The sequence below is a fragment of the Ahaetulla prasina genome, chromosome 1 (assembly GCF_028640845.1).
Source record: "Ahaetulla prasina isolate Xishuangbanna chromosome 1, ASM2864084v1, whole genome shotgun sequence".
Lineage (NCBI taxonomy): Eukaryota > Metazoa > Chordata > Lepidosauria > Squamata > Colubridae > Ahaetulla > Ahaetulla prasina.
Window position 1 is genome coordinate 87,687,114 of NC_080539.1, and position 21,690 is coordinate 87,708,803.

Sequence of the window (21,690 nt, forward strand, 5' to 3'; positions counted from 1 at the left end):
ATATGTACATGCACATCTGCTCACTTAATATTACATTTAGTCCATCATTAGATATTTGAATCTTTGACATATTAACTTGTTTTGGAAACTAGTTATATTCTCTGCATTATTTGATGACATGGAAAAGTAACACCTGCATTCCTAATTATAGGTGTAGCCTCTGAGTTTCTGTGCTGACTAAAGCAAGTAAAATGAAAAAAGTTTATGTACACTGGAGCTGCTTTTATTTATTTATTTATTTATTTATTTATTCAATTTTTATACCGCCCTTCTCCCGAAGGACTCAGGGTGGTGTACAGCCAAGTAAAGAGTCACAATATCAACATTAAAAGAAATTAAAACAAACATATTATAAAGTGGCCAGATTTAAAACAAATTAAAATATTAAAATATAAATAACCCAATAAAATTTTAACCCAATAAAATTTTAGGCCAGTCCCGCTTGAATAAATAAGTGCGTTTTCAGCTCACGGCGAAAGGTCCGAAGATCAGGTACTTGACGTAAACCAGGATTTTTAGAGAGGATTCCCCAGACTGTCCTATTAATTGCACTCAGCATAGCTTTGGAATCATCAAACCTAAGTTTCTCCTAATGCTCTTTTTTACTTATGAATTAGCTAATCAGTCTCCACAATATAACGAAGAAAGTAAGGTGTTCTGCTATAATTCTTATACATGTATTTGTCAGTCCTTTAGCTTCATAAATTTTTTGACATGTAGTTCTAACATTAGGAGGGAGAAAGGAAAATAACAGCAAAAAAAAACAGATTTTAAAATGAATGAATAAATATGGTGAGATAAAGCAAAAAGATGTGGAAAGAATAAGGAAAACATGACTAAATGAAAAATTTGAAGACTAAATTGGTTAAAATGCTAATTTTTTAAACCAGAGAAATATCATGTATGCTGAAGAAGCCCATAATCAATTTCACTGAAATGTCCAGAAAAAAAAATCAAAACACAACATCCTTGCCTTCCCTCCAAATGTTGACTATATTGATGGCCTTGACGTATAAGTTCAGTATCAAATGTGGCACAGTACTCATTATGTGCCTCAATTTGCTTTTTTGAAGTGACATCATCATGCTACTTCAATTACACAATGTAATTTGCTTCAGTTCAGTTACTTTGAGTATATATATTTTAGATACAACACACTGCTGGGAAGACTGAATATCCCCATTAATCTGTTAAAAAAGAGATTTTATGTAAAATAAATGTAAATATTCTGAAAGAGAAAAGCATCATGAGTTAAACATTTTAGAAATTACAGTGTGTATGCTATAAATGTATTTATGATCTGCATGTTGTTACTCCTGAAGAAAAGGGGGGAGAGAAAGACATTTTAAAAAGAAACACATAAGAGTCTGGCATAAGATTAACTACCTTCAGTACCAAATGTTAATGCATCTTTCTGAAAAGTCTGTAAAAAGTTTCTGTTTTGTATGATAATATTGAGGCCTACATAGTATTCTTATGCTTAAATATGCCTTTCCTTTGTGTTTATCACAAAGCTGATTGTTCTATTTTAATGTTTTATTTCTTCCTGATCACAAATTGAGACAGTATTTATATAAGTAGTATGTAGAAGCATTGAGCTTTAGCATTTCATCTATTTCTCGGCGAAGTATTACATAAGATCCACCAGTTTTATTCCCTCTCTGTTTAAGGAACCAGTTTTTTTTCTCCTATACAGAAAAGTGGACCCAGAGCAGGGAGCCATTGTTCTTCCATTTCTATCTAAAAGTCAAAACGGGTGCCTGTTACAGGTGTGGATAAGACAATCCATAGGATTGTAGGAATTAAATATTCTTATTTATTATATTAATTAAACTTGCATAGCTGCCCATCCCACTGGAGGTGATTCTAGATAGCAAATAACAATCAGATAGAAAAAAATAAAACAAAAACAAAATACACAATATAAACATCCCTAATAATACATGCCATAGAAGTAAAAAATACAAACCACAAGAGAGGGAGGATAAAAATGGCCATCTGAATGGAGCCATCTGAACAAGTCTTTGGTTGCCTGGAAGTCCCAGGTCTGACAACGTAGTCAAGATTTCAGAGCTTCTCGGAATATCAAAAGGGATTGAGCTAATCTAATGGTAAATGTTCCATAAGGTGGGTGTCTTGATAGAGAAGGCATGTCTCCTGGGACCCACCAAATGAAGGCCTGGTTGTTGGTACCAACAACATGCCTATCTGCCAGATCTAGTGGAGTAGGCTGATATAATTGGGGAAGACAGTCCCTCAAATAACCTGCCCCACGTCATATAGGCTTTTAAAAGTTAAAACCAGCATGTTGAATTAGATCCAAGGGAAAGCAGGGAAGCTCATGAAGTAGTGGTGTAACATGCACTGCTCTAGGAGTACACATAACTGCCCACATTCTATGCCAGCTGAAACTTCTAGATACTCTTCAAGAGCAGCACCATGTAGAGCAATAGTCCAATCTGGAGGTGCCCAGGGCATGTGTGAATGTAACTAGGTCAATCCAGGAACAGGCATAACTGGCACACAAGACAAAGCTTTGCAAAAAGCTTCCTATCCACAACTGCCACCTACTCCTTGAGCAGGAGTCATGCATTTAAGAGGACTCTCAAGAGTGCACACTGGATGTCACTTCATACTGAAATCTCATTCAGCAGCACAGATGGCAAAATCCTATAGCCACTAACCAAAACCATTTCGTCTTGCCAGAGTTGAGCTGAAGTCTCTTGTTCCCCATCTAGACAAAGCCTCCAGGCACCAGCATGAGACATTTATAGCATTGCTTAAACCCCCAGGGTGAAAATATATAACTGGGTATCCACAGCATACTGATGACACCTCATCCCATGGTGGCAGATAAGCTCACCCAGCAGCCTCATGTAAATGTTATAAAGAAGAGGAGAAAACACCAAACCCTATGACACCTCACATAGTAGGGACTGAGAGCAAGACTTGTCCTCCACTATCAACACCAACTGAAATTGGTCCTGAAGGATGGAGGCAAAGCAGCATAATACCATGCTGCCCACTCTTAATCCTCTGAGTCAATTAAGAAGACTACCATGATTGATGGTTTTGAAAGCTGAGAGGTCAAATAGCGCAAAGATGAATGCACTACCCTCAACCTACTCACACCAAAGTTCATCCAAAAGGGCAACCAATGCTATTTCCATCCCATACCTGGGTCTGAATCCTAATTAAAATGATCCAGATAATCTATTTCCTCCAAGGCCCTCTGAAGCTGCTGTATGACAAGCTTCTCTACCACCTTCCCAAACAAGGGAGTGACACATTGGATGAAAATTATCTAATAAAGTGGGTTCCAGCAATGGCTTCTTAAGGAGGAGCAAACCACAGTCTCTTTATGAGATAAAGAAACAACCCATCTCTTTCACAAAAAAAATAAATCAGAATCCATTTCAGGGAAGACATATTAAAATCCTGCAAAATCATAAATTTGTCAATCCAGAAATGGAGTCAAGCAGCTCAGGTAGGGAGGCTGCTAAGAAGCATAGAGTTTGCTACAATAGCAACAGTCCCAACTGATTCCTAGAGGCCAACTTAATAAGCAGGGTCTCACAACTGGGGACACACAGGGCAGGGTCACTTCATAAATATCTGTATATATTCTTTTGCCAAAACATCTTTCTCACCAAATGCATAGAAAACCATTTCTTCTCTTAATTGAATTCTTGCTCTTTTTGAAACTAAAGAAAAAAATGAAACCTTATATAAAACTCTATATCCATGATGGCAAACCTATGGCACACATGTCCGAGGTGGCACACAGAGCCATCTTTCCGGGCATGTGATCTGTTGCCCAACTCACCTGCAGCTGCGCATGCTGCAGCACCCCAGCTGGTTGTTGTGACTCCGGCCCTCAAGCCTGTTCCCATGGAGGAGAGTGACTTGGAAAATGAGGGAGAGGAGCCAGCAAGGCCTCCCTCTCCAGGACCCTCCTCTCTGGCACCGCCCCAAGTTCCAGCTGCTGACGATCAATCCTGGATTGATCTGAGGCTACGACGTAAAGATAAGCGTGCGCAACAGAGGAAAAGATGTGGCAGGCTCAGAGATTGCTGAGTCACTGAGCCACACCCCACAGGGTATAAAAGTGGGTGGAGCTTCCATGTGGCTCTTGTGACGGACAAAAAAGCTACCAAGGGTGCACTGCAGCTCGGTTGTTGGAGGGTTAACAGACTTTGTCAGTGGGTTTTGGCAACGGATCTTGGATACGAGATAACGGACCCAGCATTTGACAGACTTTTGCATGGTCACTGCCAAGTATTTCCTCAATTGAAGAAAATCAGGTCTGTAGCAAATAAAAAGACTGAGAGACACGCATCTTTGTGTTTGCTCTGTGAAGTGGGGACAAGGACAGAACACTGGTGTTTGGGCCTCCGGTGTGCACGCATGCAATTCAGGGGACCCAGCTGGTCTTCAGAGCTCTCCTGCACATGCGTTTGCGCATGCACACCAGAGTACTTGTGCATAGCACGCACATGCATAGATGATGTTCACATGTGCATTGCATGTGCAAAAATCTTGCACATGCACAGATGGTGTGATTGTGCGCACATGTGCATAGCGGTAGCCGTGTGAAAGCCACGTGCATGCGCAGAAGGTGTGGCTGCACGCACAGCGCAGGCGGTGTGTACAAAAGCTATGCACAACATGATGTGGTTGAGTGCACAGCGCACAGGGGAGGAGCCACACGAAGGCAGCGCACATGCGTAGATGGTGTGATTGTGCGCGCAGCACACCGGGATGTGTGTCAAAGCCATGTGCATGTGCAGATGGTGTGGTTGCGCATGCAGCACACACGGAGCAGCTGCACATTAGTGCAGACAGCTCGCACACGTGTAAAGTGCATACCTGTTCAGCACTCTGTGAGTAAAAGGTTCACCACTACTGCTCTATATCATGCAACTCTCCACAACCAGCTTTAACCTAGTGCCATAAATTGCAATCTACTGTTTCCAACTGGAATCTTGGCAGCATTCATTTAATCATTGTCCTCCTCAAAATTACATAATGAAACTAAATCAGATATATCGTAAGAACTATACAGTTATCTCAAGTTATCTCTTATTTAAGCTAATTAAACTGCACCAATATTCTTGATCTCAGAGAAATAAAAATACCATTTTTTAAAAAAAAAATTCCCATGTAGATAGTATCAAAGGTGAAAGACACAAATTAAGCAACTTGCAGAATAGAAGAGCAAAGATCATTTTTTCCACAATAAAGTGGTAAGACAATGAGGATTAAACATTTTGTTTTTAGCTCATGAATTTTAATAAGTCATACCAATAATATTTGTTTATCTTTTTGAAACCTAAAGATTGTCACTGAGAATCTAAAATAACAGCAACAAAATTCTATCACCAATCATTTCTTTCCATTATGATCTTCCTAAAATGATTAAGAAAGCAATCTGAAAGTCCACTTTTATTTTTTATAATCAAATTTCACCTGCCTGAGGAAAAGTGCCTTTAAGAAGGCTCCATTTCAAATGGTATAAAATAAAACACCTCATTCTGGAGCCCTATCTCTAACTCTGCTAATCTTGGATTAGAGTGTTTTATAAAAATACTGGTATCCTGAATGGTTTCTCAAAATAAATTGAAGCTGTAAGAAAACTTACTGCATATGAGCCTTTTTATTCCTAGTAGGAGGAAGGTTATCATATTCTGTGCCAGCTGAAAATTCCAGGCCATTTTCAAGAAATGTTTCTTTAGCATAAATTACTTCAGATGGTAATAATGTTTAAATATCATCCCACCTTTCTACATATAATTCAAGGAGGCAAACTTGTACATTATTCCTTCCTCTTATTTGTCCCACAACAGCAAAGCTATGTGGTGAGGTTGAGTTTGAGAGGCTGGCCCAAAATCATCGAGCAGGCTTTCAAATGTAAAAGAAGCCTAAACTTCAGACTCCTGGTTTCTAGGCCAGCACCTTAGCTATTATACGAAACTGACTCTCTATACATGACTACTACAGAATAATCATTCAGATAATCATTACGCTATTACTGTACACTCATGAACTGCAATGTCTCCTTTAGAAAAAAAGTGTTCAATCCCAATATTCCAGGCATATTTCCTAAAGTGACCCAACTCTGAACAAGGTTCCAATCCTTCAAAACTTAACATAAGATTTACATCAATGAAATATGCTGACATCTTTTTTGAGCCCACAAACTTACTAAGGTATTGGAACGTTCTGACTGTACACATTTTTACTGCTAACGTATTTTGACATTCTTAAGTTTTAGAATGTCACTGCCAGCTAGCAATTTCTTTTTCTCAAATGTTAACTGCTGAAATTGAGTGAAACAAGAAACTTTACAGAGCCTATTTTTTTCACTCTTTCTGTTATTTCTTTTTTAAGAGCCCAAATAGAATACACTAACCTCCACTGACGTGCACCTCATAAAGTGAATATTTTGGGGATGATAACATTCGCATATCTGGCCGGAATTTTTCTGCAAGTGTTTCTATCACATCCTGAGTTGTGGCAGTGCTAGACACACGGATACACTTTGTTGCAAAATTTCCAGCTGCTTTGTCTTGAAAATAAAACCTCATAACTCCATGGAATTCCAGATCCTGCAATGAAATAAACAGAGTCAATTTGATTCATTTTGATTAAAATAAGCTTAAATGTGATTGTTTAACTGCATTAAACTAAGTAGAAAAAGTATATTAATATAAGGGATATTCTATTTTTAATATATGTATAAGAATATTAAATTGGAAAACTTCCACAAGAAATGGGGTAGATCAGTATAACAGGCAGAGAGGATAAACTAAAACTTCTTGGACACTATCATGTTTTAAATTTCAGTGTTTTTCATGGAAAATGTATTTAGATCTTTGAAGAACCAGTGGATGTATAAATTATATAATAACGGCAGAAATTACTACTTTGACAGACTGTGTCTAGGAGACCATCTCCACACACACACAATTTACCACATTTCCTAAAGCATTCCAATTGTAGTGGTACTATAAAAAAACCAAATCCTTGCTCAAAATAGAAGTTGAAAAGTTAAATTTAATTTTGTTTATATTGTAACATTATTGTGTATTTTATTTGGCTGTGAACCGCCCTGAGTCCTTCGGGAGAAGGGCGGTATAGAAATTTAAATAATAAATAAAATAAATAAATAAATAAATAAATAAATTTGAGAACTCTTATTTTAACATCAAAAAACCAGGAACAATAAGCTGTTACTATTTTTAGCCTTGTACATTTTTTCAAGAAATTTCTTTGTATTTCATTTCCAGTGAGATCAATGTTTCAATTAGCGCTGATCACAGACTCAGTGCATTTGGTCAAGTTAACTAATCATCCTAAAAGATGTATGACTCCCATAAGCCACAAGTAAACAACCACTTGACAAAATGATTGTTAGTGGAAACCTGGTGAACTTATTTGGATATGGAAAAGTGAGGAACAGGACCTGGTAGTCCCAGCTACTGGCTCTCATAAAAAAAAATTAGACTGTGAATGACACCGTTGTTCCTGTAGTTTTTCTATGGAAAATTGGAAAAGTTGAAGCTTTGCTCAAGGCTCAATGGGCCAGAGCTTCTATTCTCTGTGTTATTCTGTAAAATTGAGCATATATAATTCAGATTTCTCAAAATAAATATTTAGAATGTATTAAGTTTAGGAAAACCACAGCATTACTATTTTAACAGCCTTATAAAATTGTTTTCAGTTTTTATAATTCCTTAATTTAAGCAGTCAAACTGATTGCCACTTTAAATTCTAGCAGAACATAAGTCATATATGTGCACCAAATAGACTTTTTGTTGTGGTAACTCTGATAATTTAATTTTGCCTAAGCAGTTAAGTTGCATAACAATAACCATGAACAAATCTCAAACCCTTACTAGATTAGTTTTAATCAATAAATAATCTTAAGCAAATATTCAAGTATTTAAACAGTGTTCATCAAAATAATTATTTGGTTTTTCCATGTTACTATAACCAAAGTGGTTTTTACTATGATGGGCAGTCAGTTTTTAAAACAATTATGTGGAACCTTAGAATTGGAACCAGGAGCACTGTAATAACTTAAAACTTCATAATATATACCAAACCAATTATATCAGAGTATTTTAACTCAATGCAATATTTAGGCTAACAATGTAAAATAATACATCTACTGACTGCAATTTGATGTGCACATAAATAATTCCATTGTCTATTCTCCTAGCAGATGCTAAATTTGACAAGTATTAACTGCAGCAACAAATGCAACATAAAAAGGCTTCAACAAATGTAACATAAACTGCAGTTGCATTACATTCAATACTTTTAGGAACATTATGAATAGCTTTACTAAACTATGCAACAGCAAATAGAAGTTTTAAAATATTTTCTTCACCAAATGAAATGCTACTAGAGCTTTGAAGATGTTCTACATGGAAAAAGCAGAAGTGTTAGTAGTCCTTTTATAATAAAAACAGTATAACAATTAGACTGACAAAATGTAAAAAGGTTACTGGTTAATCCAAACAAGCCATCAACAAGCAACACTGCTGTAGCTTGGAAACAGAGAAAAAATGCAGAAGCAATTTGATACTTTCCAGTAGCACTAGCAAAGTGAGATGCTCATGAAGGTACATTACATTGGTACTTTCTTATCCTAATGTTTGGGGTTAATAAACTGCTCAAAAGTAAAATGGACCTGCTGTCAAGTACAATCCAATTTATTAAAGAGTATGTGACCAGAAAGGGGAAGGGGCCCTCCTCAGTAATGACAGCCCAAGCTTCTTGCTGAAAAGCAAGCAACAACTTTCAAAGATACAAATGGGTACCCCTCAATAATACCCCTCTATTCAATAATAGAGATTCTTGAATTAAACAATCTCTAAAGAATGACCAGATAGCAAGTATATGCTTTAAAAAACCCATTAACTGCTCATCCCAATTCATTCCTCAATATTGTATCACTAAGCACATTGCAATTTCTTTTCTAGCAGAAGCAGCAAAAAAATGAAAGAGATGAAGCAAATAGACGGGTTAGCTACACTGGGAAGGGAAGAGAAAGGGAAAACAATAAAACAAAAAGTGACAGAAGTTCTATTTAGGTATTAGGAGATGCTTAAAATCCACAAGCCATCAACTCCTCTAAACTGACAGTTAATTTTCAATGGTCTGCAGCCATTTTCACTTCCTTTTATTATGTGTCTTTTAATAGAGTATCTCCTCAGCCAATATGACAAAAAAACCTTCCCCTAATTCACAGGTAATTATGGGGATGGAGGAGAGACAGCTTGTTTTGTTTAGCTAGGATTAGTATCTGGGTGAATGTACTTAGCATAGATTCCTTAGCACTCAAAACTCCATGAATAAAAACACTGAAATGGGGCAAAGTAAAACTAGATTTTCAGATACACTTATAAACTAAAAAAACAAATTCAAAGACAATATGAAGTTAACTATGCTAATAATTCTATGTCATTATTATCAGTGGCACCAGTAAAAGTATTATATGAACTACTATGTTAGAGAAATACAAAGTTTTCCCTATTATTTTGTTTTGCTAAATCATAAAATTTCGAGTTTGGTAAATTTACCTTCAAAAGTAATTTTACAGAGTTTTCTGAGTAACAGTTACAGTTTACTAAAACTGTAATTTTATAGTATAAATATAGAAATAGCTTTCCTGCTTTAAAAAAAGCTGTTTTAATTCTGTAAAGCCACTTCTCCAGTGATTCTAGCAGATACATTGTAAGAGAAGTTAATGCACATATTCATTGAACAAATTTCTTTCATATTATATTTTTTTAAAATACACTTACAATAATCTGCAAGTATTTTTTTTAAAAAGATTTAAGATTAGATCCTCAGCATTAAAAATAGTTTGGGATCAAATATTTAATGTAGGAATACACTATCTATATCCTATTCATCTGTTTACATTTTTCTATGAGTGCACTGGGGAAAAAACAATGGTACATTTCCTCATGATTTTGAAGTTGGGAACACATGAAAATGGTAAATAAGTCTTAAAGGAGTTTAACAAAACCATTATTCCCAAAAAGCTCCCCCTCCTAAATAGAAAATTATGCTGTTACTAAAATATTAGTAACAATTTAGTATTACTAAAATATTTCCAGCCTCTAATTTAAAGCATTCATTTTTAACAGATAATCATACATACTTCTGTAATCATAAAAGGTATCTCTTTAATCATTCTAGAATCTAGTTTATCCAGTACAGCATCACATTAATAGAGGGGGCCCACCTCTCTACAGTAAATAGAAAATATTTAATGGCAACCCTAATCTTGAATAGATCAATATTAATATATGCTTGCATATTTATGTTCCCTTGAATATTCTATTGTTCTTCTGAAACATTTGTAAATGAGGCATATGGAGAGCCCTTGGCAAAGGACAACTGATCCCAAATAAAATTTATGTAACCTGTCAGCAGTATAAATTGAAGGAGTTACTTATTTCTGCCCCTGTGGTAAATAGGATCATAGCATAAAGTCCTACTTATTTTCTTTTTTTTTATTAAAAAAGTTTTACAAAAACAAAAAAAATTTTTTAACACTTATTCCCCCCCTCCACCCCCCTTCCCCTTCCCTCCACCCTTCCCCCCCCCCCGACTTCCCAGAAAAAAATACAGGGTATAAAGTCTAACAATTATAAACTAGAATACAACAAAAACCATAACCCATTGTCTCTCGTCTCCCTTTGCACCCTTAACTCCCCTTTCCCATTTAATCTAATACATTAATATAATACAATTCCTAGATTCACTCATAAACTATTTGATACTTTTTAGTCTGGTACTTATTTTGAATATAATTAGTCCAACTTCTCCATTCCAATATGTATCTTTCTTGAGAATAGTCTTTCAAATACGCAGAAATTCTAGCCATTTCTGCTAAGTTCGATACTTTAAGTGTCCATTCTTCAATTGTAGGTAAATCTTCTTTCTTCCAATATTGCGCAACCAAGAGTCTTGCAGCTGTTATTAAATTTAAAATCAGTTTAGTCTCTATTACCGTACATTCCCTAGTCATGCCCAATAAAAACAACTGTGGAATAAATTTTATCTTCTTTTTCAAAATATTCTGCATAATCCACCAAATTTTTATCCAAAATGCTGTGATTTTCTTACAAGTCCACCATACATGATAATAAGTAGCATCCTCACAATCACATCTCCAACATTTAGCCTGCATATTCAGATACATACATGCCAGTTTTTTAGGATCTAAATGCCATCTATAAAACATTTTATAAAAATTTTCTCTTAAATTTTGTGCTTGTGTAAATTTAACATTTCTAACCCAAATTTTTTCCCACGTTTCCAACATTATAGGTTGCTGAATGTTTTGTGCCCATTTTATCATACAATCCTTAACTAATTCCGTTTCTGAATCTATTTCTATCAATACATTATACAACTTCTTAATATGCAATTGACCTTGATCTCTAATTTGTTTTACCAAATTTTCCTCATTTTGCATAATACCTGTTTTCTGATCTATTCTCCATCTGGCTTGTAACTGTCCATACTGAAACCATGTATAATTTATCCCTTCTTCTCTCATTTTATTTAAAGATTTTAATTGTAATTTACCCTTTTCTACAATAAGTTCCTTATAAGTAAGGTAAAGGTAAAGGTTCCCCTCGCACATACGTGCTAGTCGTTGCCGACTCTAGGGGGCGGTGTTCATCTCCGTTTCAAAGCCGAAGAGCCAGCGCTGTTCAAAGACGTCTCCGTGGTCATGTGGCCGGCATGACTCAACGCCAAAGGCGCACGGAACGCTGTTACCTTCCCACCAAAGGTGGTCTCTATTTTTTCTACTTGCATTTTTACGTGCTTTCGAAACTGCTAGGTTGGCAGAAGCTGGGACAAGTAAGGGGAGCTCATCCCGTTATACGGCAGCACTAGGGATTCGAACTGCTGAGCTGCTGACCTTTCGATCGACAAGCTCAACGTCCTAGCCCTTCCAATTTTTGTTCTATATTTATATTCTCTATCATATGTCCAGGACTTGCCCATATTGGTATCTTGTAATCTAGCTTATATTGATATTTCTTCCACACCCTTATCAAAGCATTTCTAAGAATATGGCTTTTAAAGGTCTTGTCCACCTAGTCCTACTTATTTTCAAAGGAAAAGATCAACTGTTTATGCACTTAGCTTTAATTTCAACTAGATAAGCAATGACCCTTGGATTACACTTTTAAGAGATATTTCCTTACCAGATTCCTTGCTATCTTCAACAATGGCAGAACTTCTAATGTACAATGTAATATCCTATTCAGAAGTATCTGCCTTGAAAAAAATCCCATATTGAACTGTGTTGCAACCATCAGCACAGGAAATGTTTTAAGACATTTTGTATTATGTCACAAACTGTTTTATGATAATTTTATGTCATAAGATATTTTATAAAATTTGCAAATTTCAATTCCAGCTAGAGTCATGAGTCCCAGATTTTGGACACATTCTGTAGATTAGACCATTTGAAGTCTCTTGGTTCAAAGAGTTTTGACCAAGTTGCATTGTTTTACCCACTTAAATGTTACAGGAAAGAGAATGTTAATATAGATAATAGATATGTTCAATATATACAGTAGATAAATGTACAGAATGTATTAATGAAGCGACTCTTTTTGGTAGTTTCTCTGTATCATCTAAGTCATCAGGGTCAGCCTAAGGAAATGAAGGTGAGCTAAATGAAGAACAATAACTAAACTGAAACCCAGTAAATTAGAGGCACTGTGACTGGCTAAGTCTTTCATTCAATAATTAGGAAAGGAATTAGGGAAGGAAGGCTATACAGTGCTTTGCATTCAAGGAGGAGAAAGGTCTCTGAAGCTCAAGGAGCACACACCTCATATTTACTTCCTTAAATATCAGATGCATCTTTTTCCAGAGCCAGAAGATGCAGTATAATCCTGAGAAAAATCTCACTTGGCCTAAATGATGATAATACATCTTTGCCTTCAAATTTGAAGCTCTATACAAGTATGGAGGGTTATAATCTGCTGGTATTTATAGATTAGTTGTGCTGTAGGAAATCTACAATGCTAAGGTCCTGTTTAGGACTCTACTGCCCTGTTTTTCATGTACCTCCCACCAAATTTCTGTATGGTGACATGAGGGAGGCCATTCTTGGTACACATGACCAAGTAAGAGAATGTTCTCGGTTGAGTTACATCTGCAACCATTTTCATTTGATACTGGTGTTCTACATCACATAATTTCCAGATGTTTATGTCTTTAGAAATTTTAACCCTTATTGTAATTAAGTGGAAATTGGGGTTTTAAATGAATGTAATCCCAATGTAAGTTTTTTTCCAAAAATAAAGATCAGGATATAAATTTTATGATTAGAATTAGAAAAGTTGATCCCAGAGTTTTCCACTGGTTTCATTTAAATACAATATATAAAACCCATTACGGTACTTATCAATTCCATTAATAGAAGCAAATCAGATGCAGAAATATTAGAAGAGATTATTTGTTAAAGGATTATTTTATCCATGACTCTAGGTAGTAATAGCTGTATAATTCTTAATGCACACTGAAGAACTACAAATGAAATGTTAATCCTGAAGAACAATTTGATAGGACATTTATAACAGAAAAAAACCCACTGCTGTCAAATAAAGATGTATTTATTCCAAAGGTTTTCTATTTAGTTCTTCCAAATAATTTTATTAAGAATAATTCATGTAAATAATATCAATCAATACAAACTACAAAAAATGCAAATAAAAAATATAAAAGGAGAGGTGGGAGGTGAAAGAGGAAAAGAAAGGGAAAAGGGGGGGAGTAGAAAACAGAAGTAACTTCTTTCTTCATCCCAGCAGGTAAAAACTATTTAATAGTTTATCAGCATCTCTAAATAAAACATAATCCCTCTTCTCCTCATAGCTCATCTCTTAGGTAAGGAAAACCAAATCAAAATGCTGCATAAGTCAATCTTTATCAGCAAAATCCAGTAAAGATAGGTTGGCTATCGTACTTAATAGCTTTAAATAATGCTGATTCTAGCCCATAACATAATTAAAATTCACCATTTAATTTCAAATGTATGCTAACTGATTTCAATGGAATTAAATTCAGAAGTAAACAATTTTGTGTCCATGGACTTGAATATGCCCACAAATACTATTCCAATGTAGTGCGCCTACCTGACTAGGGGGAAAAGAAAAAAGAAGAAATGTACACTCCAGTAAGAGTATTTTGAAGCTGCACTTTGTCCATTACAAAAGTCCTACATGCCCATCAAATAATAGACATTTTGTGATAATACTCACAAGATGCCCTCAAAGTTCCAGCTGTACAACTAACTGTGATTCTTTTTTGTAGCTCTAATTTCACTATTACTTATCATTTGTAGAACTATCTCACATTTAGATACAGTAATTATTTGTTATGATAAAAGTAATATTAACTGACATATGCAATAAATAAAAGCTTCAGAATACACAGCAGCATATTATCTATTGTGATGAGACATTCTGAGTCAGAGGGTAATGGAGAGCATTTTTTAAATTTTGCATACCTGTATAAAGACAGATATAAATCCCATCCAATCTCACATGTGATCCCTACACATTTTGACCTCTAATTCTATTTACTGCTATTTACTGCTAAAATATTTTCCATATATAATACATATACAATGATTGTATATGTATTATATAAGAGCCGCGGTGGCGCACTGGTTAGAATGCAGTACTGCAGGCTACTTCTGCTGACTGAGATTTGAACTGCCTGCAATTTGGCAGTTCAAATCTCACCAGGCTCAAGGTTGACTCAGCCTTCCATCCTTTCGAGGTCAGTAAAATGAGGACCCAGATTGTTGGGGGGAAAATGCTGACTCTATAAACTGCTTAAAGAGGGCTATGAAGCACTGTGAAGTGGTATACAAGTCTAAATGCTATTGCTATATTTTGGCAAGAAACCTTTTTGTTTGACAATGTATTAGATTAATGCTAAAATATCCAAAGTTCAGAATTCATGTTTATATTAGATTGTATTTTGAAAAATTATTTATCATTCATATCATGATTAGTTCTAGTGGAAAAATAGTATTCAACATTTATAAAATGATGTTTATATATTTTAGTTCAAAAAGGCTACCACATCATTCATTTTGCTTATTCGTTTAATATATATAGTCAATTTCCTTATGCAATTAAATTATATTTGTCTTCTTATAAATTGCAATTTCAACTAAAATTTGACATGGCAAAGAATAGTACTGTGTTCAATTAAATTAAATTTCAAAATTTAATTTAATAGGGGCCGGAATAGCTCAGGCTGTTAAGAGCCTATTATTAGAACACAGTAGCCTGCAATTACTGCAGGTTCAAGCCCGGCCCAAGGTTGACTCAGCCTTCCATCCTTTATAAGGTAGGTAAAATGAGGACCCAGATTGTTGGGGGGCAATAAGTTGACTTTGTAAATATACAAATAGAATGAGACTATTGCCTTATACACTGTAAGCCGCCCTGAGTCTTCGGAGAAGGGCGGGATATAAATGTAAACAAAAAAATAATAATATTTCAGAAGCCCTGTCAATATATTTACCATCTTCAGAATTCCCTTGTTTTATTCTTTTTGCAAACTCCCATAAATATCTTAATGAGATTTCTTGGCAAATTATTTGGACACAGTTCAAAGTTTTCACACTGAAAGCTCAGAACAAAACAATGCCACATATCTATTCTTTCTGCTCTCCCCCAGCTATTTTACATATCACTTCTTTCAATCAACTCTTGTATATAATGTGTCATAAACTACCAATTAAACCTTTAGACTATCAGTCTGCATGTCCACAATTACATTTCAAATATATTCTTTTACATAAATTGCAAGTAATACCAGTAATAAAGTGGCAGCATCAGAAGTGTACCTACAATTATTACAAATGCTGCCAACATGTTCTTGATTGACAACGATTAATACAAGAGAATTTACAACTTATTCCTGTATATGTTAAGAACTGCTGTTTTTTAATTAATCATATAGTTTTAAATAGTAGAAACAATTATCAAAAACTTATGAGACAGTGGATATCTTGGTCTATTGAGTGTCTTCAAGGAATCTTTATCCCTACAACTATGTGTATCAGTCTACAGCCCTCCTGTCCTTAATGAGGAACCATATCTCAGTCCTAAAACAACGTCAATCAAATACATTTTTCACCAAAAGCTTCACTTGGATATAGTTTGAGTTTGCCAGGAGACAAGGAGGAAACAGTTTAAAATACAAAGAGCTTCACTAAATAACAGGTAAGAAAGGTAATTAAAGTTCCTCCTATTTTCAGTCAATTATGTTGCTTTTTCTTATGGTTTTGTTGTTGCCTGATGAAAACTGAAAAGGATGTTGGCTTTCTATCCAACCCACAATGGCAGGCTGAAAGTATTTTTTCCCAATATATATCTAGCTGCCAACACATCTCTAGTGTTACAGCAGTAATACTACTTAGCAATAGCATTAGCACTTAAGACTTATATACCTCCTTTATAGAACTCTCTGAGCGATTGACAACATCAGCATATTGCCCCCAAAAATCTGGGCCCTCATTTTGACTGGCTAACCTGTTTAACAGGGTTGCAGTTAGACAGCAAACCCTCTCTTACTGAAAACTTTCTGAAAGAGAACTCCATTCTATTTTGACCTCTTACCCTTAAGCTGTTTGGGGAAGTGAACACTGGCCATGAAAACCAGCTGGGTGACCTTGAGTCAGTCACTCTCTCTCTCAGCTCAGCTCACCTCACAGGATTGTTGTGGAGAAAATAGGAGGAAGGTGTTGGATATGTTTGCCGCTATTTGTAAAAATAATTTTAAAAGGCAAGATGCAAACAAAAAACAAACAAACAAACACAACTGAAAATGAAGTATGTATGAAATTCTGCTGATGGCATAAAAATATCCCAAATTAGCTACAGCTCTGCATAAGGGAGGACGAGCAATTCCAACTCCTTCTGCTAGCATAGTCTATATGTCTATTTAGAACAATAATTATCAAAGAGTAGATAGCAAAGGTCTACCATATGATTCTCTTCAGCATCTCGACATTCACAGATCAAAACATGCTTGCTGCCGAAGTCACACCTTTTTTTCAAATATCAACAATTAGCTAGGGAGAGTAGTACTGATACGTCAGTGCTCTACCTCTCTGCATGCAGCAGCAGTAGATGGCTCATGAGAAGGACACAGTGATTGAAAACTAGTTCCCCAAAGTATACAATTGATAGGACAAACAGTAAAAGAAAATAGGTTTCAACTATAGTTACGGACTGTAAACTTCAATATTAAGTGGAACTAGAACCTCATATATGCAACACAAGAAAAGCACAGTTAAAATATACTAAAATGAAATATCATTAGGCTTTTGAGACTCAGATTTTTACTGAAGAACATCATTTACTGAAGAACATATGGCAAATTTATGCTAAGAGTTATTATTATGGCATGAAGTACAAAAAAGTTAAATATTTAATTGTGTCTTTTTCTTTTGGTTAAAATTTTGTTTAAAAAGACCTTTATAATGGAAGGAATGAGAAGGCATATACAAATGTAATGATAATCATATGTCAATAAATAAAAAAACCCATACTTATAAAAAATGAATATTCAGTCATGACTGCCTCGGAATGGGTGCTTTACAGCCCATAAAGCACTTCTGGGCATCATAAAACATTGTGCAGATTCTCCTTCACCCAACCCCCCTCATATGGCCACATTTCCAGCACTTAGCAACCTGTCTGCATTTATAATGGGCTGCCTACTGTCCTGATCATCTGATTGCCATATTCTATGCCAGTTTCCCCAGAAAGTTGATGGGAAAGCCGACAGGGAAGGTTGCAAGTAGAGGGGGACAATGGATTAGAGTTCCATTCTCCCAGCATGCCAAGGAATTTCTTCTCCACTCCATACAGGGAGAAGTAATCTTTCCGTGCGCTGGAAGAATGGACCTCAAATCTGGCAAAAACACTACTGTGGGGTGGTTGTTTTTTACCCTGTAAGCTTTTTTCCTAACATTAAATGGATCTTTTACTCTCTACCCTTCTTGTAACTTAAGCAGTAAATATTGTGGATAATAGATGAATGATAGTGTTCTTCTATATGAAAAAACCTCTTTAAAAGTACAATATTATTTAGTTTTCTGTAAGTTTTCTCAAGACTAAAATATTATATTCGTTGCCTTTTTTCTCAATTTTTGGTCTTCACTCTTTTAACCATCTTCTCTAAAATTGTTCCAAATAGAACACTGGGTACAATATTTGATATGGGCCCTGACCAGTAGTACTATTTTCACCGAGCGGGACTAGCCTAAGAATGTATTTTAGCGAAATTTTAATGGGTTTTTAATCGGTCTTCGACCGTTTTAGTGATTCGGCCACTAAATATTTGTTTTTAAATTGTTTTTAAATAGTGTTTATTTATTATATTTATATCATAGTGTTATGTGTATTTTAATATTGGCTGTACACTGCTCTGAGTCCTTCGGGAGATGGTGCGGTATAGAAATGTAATTATAAATAAATAAATAAATAAATAAAATACCTATAAGAATAAACATTAAATATAGAGTTCTGCTTTCTTGTTATCTTGTGCCTGTAAAACAATCTGAAAAAGAAAGTATGTTAAATCTGTTGCTTGAACTTGCTAAGCAGAAAACTAGTAGTCCATACTGAATGCTACCTGCCATCCAGTTTATAAAAACATAAAGCTAGAAGATGAAAATCTAAAGTAAAACATTTTTAAAATATTTTTTTTTTAAAAGTGCAGGAAATGATAGCGTATATTTGTTAAGATTTCTGCCTATCTGCATTTTCCTTTTTCAGACAGGTATGTCAATTCTTAAGAATATTGAGATTAGTTTTTTTGTTCTAGTTATATATATAACTAGAGTATAAGACGCACTCCCCCCCCCCAAAAAAAGTGAGTGAAACTTCCGGTACATCTTATAGACTTGAGCATAGGCCACTTTTCAGCTCCCAAACCTCCGCGCATAACTCCTCAGCCCCCAGAAGAACTCTGCAGTGTTCTATATGACCCATTTTTCCCAAAAACGGGCCCATTTTTGGGCTCCCAAATCCCCTGTGCATCACATTTTTGCCCTCCCCGACCCCCAGAAGCACTCTGCAGGCCAGAAATGGGTGCGTTTTTGGCAAAAACAGGACATGCGGAGGGTTTGGGTAGCCAAAAATGGGCCTGTTTTTGGCTTGTGAAGTGCTTCTGGAGGCCAGGGAGGGTGAAAATGGGATGCGCAGAGTCCAAAAATTATTATTTTTTCTTGTTTTCTTCCTCTAAATCTAAATGCGTCTTATAGTCTGGTGCATCTTATAGTCCAGTGTGTCTTATAGTCCAGGAGTGGAAAATATAAGGCCATCCAAATATTATTCAACTCTACTACCCTTATCCAGCATGTCTAATATGAGATAAAAATTGTACTTCAATAATATCTGGAAATTATACTTTTCTCTCCCTTGTTTTAAAAAAACTACTAGCCTTTTTTTGTTCCGAGTCAGTTATCTTTCCTGTAAAAATATAAAATATAAATTCCTAAGAAATACTTTGTAAAAGTTTTTAATTTCAACTTCTATAAGTTTAATATATAATTATGCTTTCTAGAACATAATAAGAATCACCAAGAAAAATATCTATACAAAGAACAAAATTTGGAATACTTGAAAATCTCTATGTGAAATATAAAAAAGCTTGACTTTTGATTTTTGTAAAATGAATAATTCAGCATCATTCAGTACTGTATTTAATTGTGAAGCCCTTTTGAATGCAGCTTGTATATTTTGTTCCTTACGAAAGAACTGTGCTATGTCACTAATAGTACAACACTGGGAGTAGGTAACAGTCAATAGCATCCCATATATTGTTGACCTACAATGATGACCAATCCAACAAGTATAACTAAAATGCTGGAAGTTGCAGTTCAGCAACATTAAGAATGCCACACATTGCCTACACTGTACTATCTTTTCACAACATACATTCACTGTCTGTAATAAATAAAAATGCTGGAGGATGAAGATCTAATGAATTATAATAGATAGGACAGAACTGCTGGAGGAGGAGAAAGATTAGGTAAAGGCAAGCTATGCCACAAACAGCCTGTGCTTTAGAGTCCTCATTAGGTGTGGCATATTGCAAGGGATTCAGAAGCATACATTCTTTGCCACGGCTTCTCTCCTATGGGACTACAGGTAGTCTTTGAATTACAACCATTCATTTAATGACCATTCAAAGTTACAATAGCAATGAAAAAAGTGACTTATGCCTATTTTTCACACAACTGTTGCAGCACCCTAATGGTCAGGTGATCAAAATTCAGATGCTTGGCAACTGACTCATATTTATGACAGTTGCAGCATCCTAGGGTCAGGTGGTCACATTTTGCGACGTCATGAAAAGCAAAGTCAATGGGGAAGCCAGATTCACTTAACAACTGTGTTACAAATGTAACAAGTGAAGTGATTCAGTTAACAACTGCAGCAAGAAAAGTCACAAAATAGGGTAAAATTCACTCAACTATCTCAGTAAGAGAAATTTTGGCTTAATTGTAGTTGTAAGTCAAGAATTACCTGTAGTTACCTCAAAAATAAGATCCCCATCCTTGCTATTAATATTCAGAAAAGTTACTAATATGTACAGTACTTTGGATATATGGGTGTTGCTCCTTTTATTTTGTTAACTATTACTATTGTTATTGATTACTTGTGTGTGTGTGTGTGTGTATTGTTTAAGATATTATCAATGAGTGCATATTGCTTACATGCACTTATAATAAATAAAAATTATGATCCAGGAACATAATTTATGCATGCATGAATTAAATGAGGTACAAACAGAAATGAAGTCATGAAGTCTGTGCAAGATAGAGAACAGGAAATAACTTGGTTACCATGACAATACAGGTGTTTCTCCACTTTCATGTTAAAGAAAGCAAGTTCAGCATGGCTTAAGTTTAAAGAAATTCCATTAGATAAAATGTTGAAATGGTTATATGTTGCTAAGTATATTCTTTTAAAAATACAAGCATACAAAGACCACTACAGTCAAAAGAATGGTGGCCAGTGTACAGACGTAATCACACATATTTATCTAACATATCCGCTGCATTAGGTAAGCATTTGGCAATACAAATGTACAAGGTGACTATACAGAAGAATTAAAAACATTGTTCTGCTCTACAAAAGCAAAACAAAAGCAAATTGCACAAATATTGGGAGTTTCAGGGAAAAGGCAACCAAGAAACCTAAAGAATTATTTTGTTTACTGAAGTGCATCATTAAATGCTACTTATAAGAACTTAAGTTCTCCAAAGACTGCATCCTTGCCTGTGATATTTCCTCAGACAATGACAATTTATGTAACTGTGCCAAATTCGTTAACTTGAAAAATACATTTTGAGCAGGCATTATCACAATAAAATTTGAACTGCTAATCTAAAGCAGTTTTCTATTTGTAAACTGAAAGCTCTAACCTATCATATAGTGAGGAAAAAATAAACAATGCACACATAACAGATCTGTATTTAAAATAAACTAACAAGTTTATTTTATCCAAAGCAACCAGATTCAGCTGTCTATATGCTTACTTAAAAATCTTTGGAAAGATAAATATAATTTAAATACTAACTAAACAGATCACATAGATCTATAC

The 21,690-nt window shown here is 35.1% G+C and overlaps 1 protein-coding gene across 20 annotated transcripts in view; it reads right to left on the reverse strand.

Moving 5' to 3' along the window:
• Positions 1-21,690, reverse strand: part of AFDN (afadin, adherens junction formation factor) — a 101,271-nt gene that overhangs the window by 76,970 nt on the left and 2,611 nt on the right. For all 20 annotated transcript variants that reach the window (XM_058167780.1, XM_058167752.1, XM_058167830.1 and 17 more), the window contains exon 2: positions 6,413-6,608. In XM_058167780.1, the coding sequence (XP_058023763.1) occupies positions 6,413-6,608 (196 nt within the window). The remainder of the gene's footprint in view (positions 1-6,412; positions 6,609-21,690) is intronic.